Raw genomic sequence first — 9,302 nt, forward strand, 5'->3', positions numbered from 1 at the left:
GCATTAGGGCGAACGCGGGCTGCAGATTGGACCGGGTAGGAAGGGAGCGGAACCGGTGCAGCCTAGCCGCCAGAGGCAAGAAGAGAGAGCGTCGCATGCGCGGTCCATCGCGGAGGCCTGTCGGGGCGTGCCCACTCAGGACCCCGGGGCGGGCCTGGCCCCGCTCTCCCGTGGGCAGGGGTGCCGGGGCCCCGCTTGCAGGGCAGCCTTGCGATGTGCTTCAACGGAGGGAGCCATCCCTTCGCCTCAACCACCCTCTGCGGGCCTAGGTGCGAGGCTGCTGCGGCCTCTGGTCCCTGCACTGCACGGTGGTTCCCACCTTCCTGCTTGCCCTCTGACCTTGCTCTTCCTTACCCAGGGAACCTCTGCGCTCCTGCCCTGCACACCCAGTCTCTCACGGGAGTTGCACCCGCTGTACGTCCTCCCCATGCTGCCGGGCAGGTGGGTCCCCACACCCACGGATGACTCGATAGTCCAGCGCCTGTAATGCTCAGACCGTTGGTCCCACCACCACCCGTGTGCTTCCCGTCTCCAGGGAATCCTGGGCTCCTGGGTGTGCAGGGTTGGGACTTGGGCAGGGGCACAATTCCACACCGGCCCCTCTGTCTGCACCCTTGGGTCCTGGGCCCATTCCTTCCCCTTCGTCACATGTGAATTTGCAGGCTAGGCAGCCTTGGAACCTAGAGTAGTGGTTCTCAACCTTCCTAATGGCATGACCCTTTCACACAGTTCCTCATGGTATGGTGACCCCCAACTATAAAGTTATTTTCATTGCTACTTCATCACTGTCATTTTGCTACTGTTATGAATCAGGCAACCCCTGTGAAAGGGCTGTTGGACCCCAAAGGGGTTGTGACCCACAGGTTGCAAACTGCTGGCCTACAGTCTCTCCTGCTGCAGCTCTTTATGTTGCTATGGGGAGAGAGACGGGGCTTTCTACTCCTGTGAGGAGTCGTCTCAGAAACCCGCAGTGGGCAGATCCTACCCTGCTCTGTAGGGTAAGTCTGAGTCCAGCAGGACGCCATAACCATGAGCCATTCTTGCTGCATGTCAGTAGGACAGACTTGTGCATTTGGATGACTGTGCAGGCAGAGCAAACGGAGAGGAATGTGGATTTCCGCCAAGAACAAGCAACTCTGTCCCTGGGTCAGTACACCAGAACGCTCCTTGCGGGCAGGGGTGGTGAGACTTCCTTCCATGTATGTTGGATGTGTCGTCAGGAGAGACCAGGCCTGGAGAGGGGCATCACGCTTGGCAATGGAGGGAGCAGCAGAAAAGAGGAAGGCCCTCCACAGGATGGGTTGACACAGAGGATGGCTGGCACAGCGCTGGGCAGTTTGTTCTGTGGTTGCTGAGTAGGAACCAAGGCAAGGGCACCAGGGGGCAGTGTCTCTGGGATCCCCTGTGCCGATGCATGCTCCCATCACCAGCAGGAGGGAGTGGGGGTCTCCCATCTGGCACAGTTAACAGGGGTGCTCTGGGCTTGTGGGCTTTTGTGTGATGGTCAGTGTGGTAGTTACATAATCTGTTGTCAATTTGAGACTTACGAGTGAAGGAGAGTTTAGCCTGTCAATCAGGTGGCAGCTTGATGACCTCATTTGGAGGCACTAAGGAGATAAATAGCTCGCTGGAGGCAGGACACATACTCACTTCCTGCAAGACACTCCTGTGGACAAGACACATGGAGCTACACTAGAGCCCTGGAGCTGGAGGAGCCACGTGGAGACCCCTACCAGCACCCAGATGCTTCCACGCCACTGGGTCGACAAGACTTTGCACCCACTGGCCTGTGATCTTCCTGCATTCGGCGTCGTTGCATGTGTTTCCTGAGTCTGAAGAGGACTTTATAGATTGGTATTGGACATATGGACGACTATCGGACTTATGAACTTGATCTGGACTGGGCTGTTTTCTCAATATTCAATTGTTCTTATATATAAGGCTCTTTCTTATTCAAATATTTATGTCTGAGTTTGTTTCTCTAGTCTACCCGGACTAATACAGTCAGTTTTCATTTCTATGGGATTGGGCTCTAGGTCGGTGGTTCAAATCCACCAGCTGCTCTGTGGGTGAAAGATGAGGCTGCTTCGTCCCATAAAGATTTAATTTCCTAGGTGTGGCAGGTCGCTGAGTGAGAACCCACTTGGTGGTGGTCAATGAAGGGGAACGCCCTTCAGCAAGAGCAGCAGCCGCCTCGCAGGAGCACATCTAGGCCCTGCTGCAAGGCACGGGCACCAGGCACGGTCAGGGGGAGGGGTGTGGCTTCCCATCTTCTGAGCTCTGCCACACGCAGCTGCTCTGGGTCTAAGGGCTCATCAAGAAGAGGGTGGGGGGGACACACATCAGGGCCCGGAGCAGCAGAGCTTCATGCTGGCCGCCACGGAGGGCGGATGCCATGGACTGAGCGCCCCCTGGTGGACCTATGGGTCCCCGATAGCAATACACCTTTCCAGGAAAAGGCAGGGAGGGAGTGTTCTCTCCGTGTAAACAAGTGTTTATTAGAAAATGTGAACCCAGAGGCTCCGAGGTGATTCAGAGCTGGGCAGGTGGGTCCTCCGAGACCAGTCTTCGTGGAGATGCCAACAGGGACTGAGGTCTGGCACAGCCCCAGACCAAGCTGGCTCAGGGGCACCACTGCGCTCTGGGGACAGGGGCTCCAGCGCAGCCACCTCGGAGGAGAGGCCTAGCAGCCAGTCAGTGGGAAACCGAGGGCCTTGTCTCCCAGGAACCGTGAACCGAGTTGCTACGGGTCGGGGGACGGGGGCCCCCCAAATGTTGGCATTGAGCAACTCAACTCTGGGGGTAAGTTAGGGTAGGCCCCACAGGACTCGAGGTGACCCCAGGGCAGTTTGGTGATACCCACTCTGACCCCACCCTAATCTGTATTTGCCGTGAGCTCTGGACCCTCTGCCAGCCCAGAACCCCGAGCCCTAAGGGGCTGCCCTCAGCGGGCTCAGGCAGCCATGAGCGTCAAGAGATCTGGGATGGCCAGACCAAACATCCTCCCAGCCTGCTGGCTCCAGTGGACTGTGGCACAGGGAGGGTACATCCAGGGGGCACTGTTGGGGTCTTCATGGAGACATCAGGTCCTGCTCAGCTCAGCGCTGGCCAGATGCGGTGAAGGTGGGGGTAGAGGCCCAGCAGGAGAGGGAGGACAGGGAACCCCAAGGGGTGTGGCCTGGGTGGGGTCATGAATTCAGGAACGAAAATGCTGATGCCTCCCAGCCAGGAGTTGCTGAGACTGCTGTCCTGGGTGACAACGTCCGGGGGGCCTCAGATGCCGAGCGGGGCAGGAGGGGCTCCTTGGCCGGAGCCTGGGCCCTCACGGGGTGGGGACAGGCCACCAGCTCCATGCCAGCAAACAAGGAGCCGCTGCCACCAACCGCTGTGGTCTGTGGGCAGACACTGGGGGCTGGGTCAGTCTCTGGGCCTCTGAATGGCATGTCAGACCGGGCCCCCAGCACCGGGAGGTCTGCTGCGCCTATGTCTGCCTCCTGGGGGGCCGGGGTGGGTGTAGGGCTGGGCTGTTGCCCCGCTGGGGGAGCAGTGCTTTCAGGCTGCAGGGCTGGTTGGCCACCTGGAGGAGGCACAGCGTCCGTCAGCAGGTCAGGAGGCCTGGTGGGGGGCCCCTGAGGTACAGCCGGACGAGGCTCTGCCGGGAGCCTCCAGCGTGGGGGCCGTTGCTGGCAGGATGCTTCCAGATGCCTGAGGATCTAGGGGGAGATGGGGACCACAGGAGGTGGGTCACCTGACACCTTAGCTCCAGTCCTGTGACACCCCAAGGAGCCAGCCACCTCCCTAGCTGCTCACCTTGGTGGCCTTGCTGGCCACGGGCCCGTGGTTATGCGCTGCAAGCTCCTGCAGCCTGGGCCGGGCCAGCAGAAGCACACGCTCCTGGGACAGCAGGTCAGAGCCGCAAAGGGCCGACAGGGCACACAGGGTTCTCTGGGGGGAGGGAGAGGAGAGCTGAGCCTGGGGCTCCACTCCTGCAGGCGCCCCGAATCCAGTTCTGAGAGACTCGGGAAGGGCTTGTTCACAGCCAGGAACTACACGGGCATTCACGTGCACACACAAACATGCCACCCACTCGGCCTTACCATCTGCTCGCACTCGGGGGTCCCGTCCAGGTGGCGGGTCAGCAGCTCCAGCACGGCCTCGCAGTTGAGCCGCCCACACCTGCACAGAGGGACAGCTAGACCGGGACCAACTGACTGGGTGACAGTGGCCTCACCTGGATTCTGGCAGGAGCCAGTGGGTTGTGCCTGGGGCTTCCCCCCAAGCAGGGCTGGGTACTCACTCCTTGAGGAAGTGCTGGGCTTCCTCCCGGTTGAGGAAGGCCCGAGGCCCCCGCACCAGCGCCCCCACCAGGCTTGTCTCCTGTTGGCAATCGCTCAGGGCCAGGGCCTCCACTCTGTGGGCAGATGGACAGATGGACAGAAGGTGGGTCAGGGAGGACTGGGCCCTGCTAAACTGACCACACATATCCCTTCTCCTCACACTAGTGTGAGGTCCGGGGGGGGGGGCGTACCAGGGAGGGATCCTGCTGGACCAGAGAGGGGAGAAGAGGGAAGGGGGACATAGAAGCAGCCCTGGGCCCACACCTGCAGCACCCAGACCTCACCTGTCCAGCTGCTCCCCATACTCCCGGCTGGCCCCTGAGTGGCCCTCACTGATGCAGCCACTGCCAGAGTCGGATGCTCTGCTCCGGCTGCCATTTTGGGAAGATCCCTGGGAGCTGGGACTGCTGTCACACTCCTCCCAGCCGCCCCCGGGCTGCCCCGGCTGGCGTCTCACAGCTGGGGGCGGAAGGGGAGGCAAGTCAGAGCCAGGCTTAGGCCCTGAAGGAGCCTGTGTCCAGGCTGGGGTCCTGAGACAGGAAGATCTAGGCAGCAGCTGAGGAAGCCGCCTCGTGGCTGTAACAGCCCCTGCAGGCAGAGAGAAAGAATGTCCCCCCCGCCCCCCACTGGCCGCCCAAGCTATAAGGGGAGATTCACCCCCTACCCCCGCCAAGGTACCTCGAGTGCCCAGGGTGGCCTGAGGGGGCAGCCTCCCAGGAGGTGGGTGGTTGTGGCTGGCTGATGGTGTCACAGCGGGCTGGTAGGTGCTGCCCCCTGGCTCCGGACTCAGGGGGCCCGGCCACTCGCGGCCAGGCAGCACGGCATTTGCCACCACCTCAGCAGCCTTCTGGATGGTGGACAGGAAGGCCTCGCCTACAGAGCCTGCCCAGGGAGGGGAGAGGATGGCATGCCCGGCCCTGCCCCTGCCCCCTGCAGAGGACCAGGCACCTTGCTGCAGGAGGAGGGCTCCTGACCCCTCCCCATCCCTTCTGGCCCTGTGGAAGGTCAAGCCCAGATGGACTGAGGGCCAGCCTGGGTCTGCCCGGGAAGTTGAGGTAGCACTCACCCCCTTGGCCCCTCTCCTGGCTGAAGCCAAAGCCCTGCAGGGCGCCACTGTGGGGCTGCTGCTGGGAGCCCATGCCTGGGGAGGGGACCCGGGGTCAATGCTGGTGCCCCTCAGCACATATGCCCATGGCGGGCAGGGCAAGCATGCTCTAAGGTCTCGTCATGTACCAGTAAGAGGCAGCAGTCTAGGGGTCCGGGGCGCGGGCAGCGTAGGCACAGAGTCTGAGAACAGGACGCTCCCTAAGTCCTAAAGAGGGAGAAGAGCCGCTCAGTGCCTGCCCCTCAGCACTGCAGCCCCAACTGTGCACGAGGGCCACTTGGCCTGCCCCCAGACAGCCCCACCTCCTGAGGCACCCAGGATGGGAAAACGGGAGCTCTGGGTCAGGGACAAGGGCTGGTTAGGGGTCCCGGATGGGGAGGCAAGGAAGAACTGTGCTGGGCAGGGAACTCACCTGGGCGGCCAGCCGCACCTTCTGATACAAGCTGCTCCCGTGAAGGGGGTCGGGCGGCCCAGCAAAGACTGCGGACGGAGGACCGGTGCTGACCGCTGACCAGTAGTGCACAGCACTCTGGACACCCTGCCGCGCACTCCAGAAGCGTACCCCCAGGACATGAGCTGCTTCACCTGACTCCACCCCCACGCAGGGCTGCAGAGCTCTGAGGGCGGGGCGCTCTCAGCCCGGATGCCCCGCCCCCGGCTGTGGGTGCCCCGCCCTCACCTGTGGCTTCCTGGATGAAGGCGGAGTTGCGCCTGAGGATGAGCAGGAAGTAGGAGGAGCCGTGGTTGCAGAGGTAGAGCAATATCTTCAGCACCTGGGGGGCAGGACAGCGATGTGGGCGGGGCGACAGGCCGAGCCCACCCCCTCCCCTTCCCACAGCAGCCGCCTGGCATCTCTCCCACGGCACCTTGAGCTTCACACGGCCAGAGCTACTCTGCAGGCGTCGCAAAAGGTACTCCAGGAGGCACTGGCTGCTCCCCACGGACTCGTGGGAGATGTCTGCGCGCTCAGGTTAGGGGTGGACAAGTAGACGTGGGGGGGTTGGGGGTAGACGGCGCTCCTGGCCTGGTGGCCAAGGGCTTGTGTCAGTGCAGTCACCTGGGGCTCCCCGGGGCCTGATGACAGGGTACTGGAGTCCGTCCTCGGAGCCCACCCGGGGTGGCAGGAGAGCCCCCATAACCTCCGTCTGCCAGGGTCACCCGAGGAAGGATACAAGCAATCTCTTCAAACAAGTAACCGGGGCACGGGACGTCGTCATCTGCGGTGCCTTTTAGAAGGACAGGGAGCTGGAGGGACAAGAACCCGTGGTGAGGGCGGGCCAGCGGAGGGGGCAGAGGCCTCACTGTTGACCTGCCGACAGGGAGGGGAGGGGAGCGGTCTTGGTCCAACAGCTGGACAGAGCCTGTGGGCGGGTCCACATGGTGATGAGAGCGCGACCCACGGCTGCCCTACAGACACACCTCAGGGCTACCCACTGGCCAGCAGAGCTCCCCGCCTGCAGAGCAGAGGTGACCTCTTTTCACAGGCCGAGAAGTGACGTGGCAGAACTGCCGCCGATGGAGGCAATCGCTCCTCTTCTGCAACAGACTGCACAGACAGACCGGCGAGCTTCCGTCCGCACGTCCACAAGCATGTGCGTCTGCCTTACCCGTTCTACACCAGCATCAAGGCCTCCCCCATGCTAGAGCTGAGCTGCACACCACAGAGATCGCAGGCGCTGAGACCGCTGGGCAGCAGATCGCCAGGCCTGTCTGCCGCGGCCTATTAGCACCCACCCACTCACTACCATCGAGTCGGTTCCCACTCAGAGCGACCTGTACTTCGTAGGGTTTGAGATTACAAATCTTCACAGTCTCTATGCTCCCAGCAGCGGCTAGTGGGTTTGAGGTGCCAACCTTGCAGTTAGCAGTTCACTGTGCCAGAGGACTACTATTAATGCTTATGTACTCACTGCAGGGATGACGCCAGGGACACCCACTTCTTTCTCACTCGCATGTGAGTCACCTGAGTCAAACTCTGGAGAGATTGGGGGTGCTCAGAGCCGCGAGTGATGGACCCTGTGGGCACGGCGGATGTCCACACAGACACTGTCCTGTCCACACCTGACAATGTGTCCACAAGCTGCTAAGTGGACCAGGCAGGCCAGAGGTCCGTGTCCAAAGGCTCACACGCCCACCAGATCTGGAGGGAGTCTGCGGGTCCCCACAGTGGGGGTTCATTGCCCACACGCTTGAATCTCCCTGGAGCGGCTTTCATTTGGGAAAGAAAGCCGCAGTCCGCCTCCTACAGAGCCCGCTGTCCTAACGAAGGTCCTTCGGGAGGAGAGGCACTCAAGCCCAGGAGAACCGAGGCCGCGGCGGGTGACCTGCCTACCCTGGGGAGGAGGACCCCCTCCCTTCGGGAGGAACACGGGTCTAGGGAGGGACGGAACACCGACGGCAGGAAGACCAGAGGACAGAGCGGTGACCCGGAGGCTGGACAGCCGGGCGGAGGGAAGGCTGCGGGACGCGGCGGCCCTCGGGATAGCAGGCCACTCCGGGAGGACGGCAGCGGCTCCCGCCAGGGGTGGCCCTGGCAATGTCCGAGGCTGAAAGCGGCAGCGAAGACAGGCCGGGGCCGTAGACGCTCACTCACCCGGTGCAGAAAGCTCAGGCGGTCGCGGAGCGGCGGCAGCGCCGCCATGATGCCAGTCACCTTTGGATGGAACCGCTTCCGCCAGGCCAATGTCTGTCCAATCAACACGCGGAGCTGGCTCCGCTGGCCAATCGCGCGGCAGAAGGGGCAGAAACCGAGTGTTGCTTCGGTAAACAATAAGAGTGTTAGCCAATCAAAAGTCCCAGAACAGAGACAGACCCGCACACGAAGGTCGAAATCTGCCAATGAGAGCGCGCAGGGAAGGTCAGGGCGGAAGCGAGTGCCTCCCAGGCCGCCGGCGCCGGAAGAGGACGGACCCAAGATGGCGGCGTCCATGGGACACGGGACGAAGCGCTCATGTCGGCTCCCGGCACGGTGTGGGGTCGTGTGCGAGCCCGCCTCCGCACCTTCCCCGAGCGCCTGGCGGCCTGCGGGGCCGAGGTGGGCGCCACCGGACGTGGTGGGGAGCGGAGGGCGGCGCGGGAGCCGGGAGGGTCGCGCGCGGCGAAGCGGGCGGGGACCGGCCGGTGAGTCCGGTGCTGAGCGCCCCCTCCCCCGCGCGCGTCCCCCCGTAGGCCGCGGCGTACGGCAGGTGCGTGCAGGCCTCCACGGCCGCGGGCGGCAGCCTGAGGAAGGACCTCTGCGCCCAGGAGTTCGAAGCCCTGCGGAGCTGCTTCGCCGCCGCGGTAAGTGGGCGCCGGGCATCTCCCCGAGGGTATCGCCCCGCTTCGCAGGGCAGCTGTTGGTGGGGAGGGCCGCGCCCCAGCTCAGGAGCCAGCCAGCTCGCCCTGTTGGAGCGTCTGCCAGACACGCGCTAGCCAGACCGCTTGGTGGGGTTTACAAGGGAAGAAAGATGCCTGATGGTCGCGCGGGTGGGAACGCATGGACCCTGCCACGGGTCAGCTCCTCGCGGCGTGTGGGAGCCATCTCGCCCGGAAACCACCTGTTCTGAGAAAGTACCCTCTTTCAGGCTAAGAAGACCACGAAGGGCTACTAGCAGCGACCCGCCCTGCCTCCAGCCGCTAGACCCCATCGATTTGAGGCCTACCTGCCCCCACTGCAGAACCAGGCCTGCCCTGCTGATGGCGCCACGTGGTGGTCATCAACACGGGGTCAGAAATTGGAGCCAGGGGACCCAGGTTCCCGGATGTGTGTGCCCAGGCAGCCTTCTCAGCGCTTTGTCCTGAGATGAATAAAGTGTACTTGTGCCGGTAATCAGCACAGCTGGTGCCCCATCAGCTCTCCTTTGGTACTGGGGGCAGGGTGG

General features: G+C 62.9%; 2 protein-coding genes across 3 annotated transcripts; one reads left to right on the top strand and one right to left on the bottom strand.

Moving 5' to 3' along the window:
* Positions 1 to 2,482: 2,482 nt before the first annotated feature.
* TEPSIN (TEPSIN adaptor related protein complex 4 accessory protein) lies at positions 2,483 to 8,191 on the bottom strand. Of its 2 annotated transcripts, XM_075562341.1 has the most exons (13): positions 8,036 to 8,189; positions 6,615 to 6,687; positions 6,309 to 6,400; positions 6,122 to 6,215; positions 5,855 to 5,922; positions 5,571 to 5,649; positions 5,404 to 5,478; positions 5,016 to 5,219; positions 4,622 to 4,796; positions 4,298 to 4,411; positions 4,098 to 4,176; positions 3,811 to 3,945; positions 2,483 to 3,713 (listed from the first exon to the last, which is right to left on the bottom strand). In XM_075562341.1, the coding sequence occupies exons 1-13, from the start codon at positions 8,081 to 8,083 to the stop codon at positions 3,189 to 3,191; spliced, it is 1,761 nt and encodes a 586-aa protein (XP_075418456.1). In that variant the 5' UTR covers positions 8,084 to 8,189; the 3' UTR covers positions 2,483 to 3,188. The 2 variants fall into 2 exon arrangements, with proteins under 2 accessions (XP_075418456.1, XP_075418455.1); XM_075562340.1 differs by having other exon boundaries at positions 6,122 to 6,400; positions 8,036 to 8,191.
* Positions 8,192 to 8,317: 126 nt separating this feature from the next.
* NDUFAF8 (NADH:ubiquinone oxidoreductase complex assembly factor 8) lies at positions 8,318 to 9,256 on the top strand. Its single transcript, XM_075562343.1, has 3 exons — positions 8,318 to 8,476; positions 8,611 to 8,721; positions 9,006 to 9,256. The coding sequence occupies exons 1-3, from the start codon at positions 8,393 to 8,395 to the stop codon at positions 9,030 to 9,032; spliced, it is 222 nt and encodes a 73-aa protein (XP_075418458.1). The 5' UTR covers positions 8,318 to 8,392; the 3' UTR covers positions 9,033 to 9,256.
* Positions 9,257 to 9,302: the final 46 nt, after the last annotated feature.

The sequence above is a fragment of the Tenrec ecaudatus genome, chromosome 10 (assembly GCF_050624435.1).
Source record: "Tenrec ecaudatus isolate mTenEca1 chromosome 10, mTenEca1.hap1, whole genome shotgun sequence".
In the NCBI taxonomy this organism is placed as follows: Eukaryota; Metazoa; Chordata; class Mammalia; order Afrosoricida; family Tenrecidae; genus Tenrec; species Tenrec ecaudatus.

What these genes read in the sequence shown, in the direction of transcription:
- TEPSIN (XM_075562340.1), bottom strand. Translation starts at nt 8,083, where the DNA reads ATGGCGGCGCTGCCGCCGCTCCGCGACCGCCTGAGCTTTCTGCACCGG. An exon ending in CTTCATCCAGGAAGCCACAG is followed by an intron (nt 5,923 to 6,121) that starts GTGAGGGCGGGG and finishes CTCCGTCCGCAG; the next exon opens with TCTTTGCTGGGCCGCCCGAC. An exon ending in CCAGGAGAGGGGCCAAGGGG is followed by an intron (nt 5,220 to 5,403) that starts GTGAGTGCTACC and finishes CTCCCTGGGCAG; the next exon opens with GCTCTGTAGGCGAGGCCTTC.
- NDUFAF8 (XM_075562343.1), top strand. Translation starts at nt 8,393, where the DNA reads ATGTCGGCTCCCGGCACGGTGTGGGGTCGTGTGCGAGCCCGCCTCCGC. An exon ending in TGGCGGCCTGCGGGGCCGAG is followed by an intron (nt 8,477 to 8,610) that starts GTGGGCGCCACC and finishes GTCCCCCCGTAG; the next exon opens with GCCGCGGCGTACGGCAGGTG. An exon ending in GGAGCTGCTTCGCCGCCGCG is followed by an intron (nt 8,722 to 9,005) that starts GTAAGTGGGCGC and finishes ACCCTCTTTCAG; the next exon opens with GCTAAGAAGACCACGAAGGG.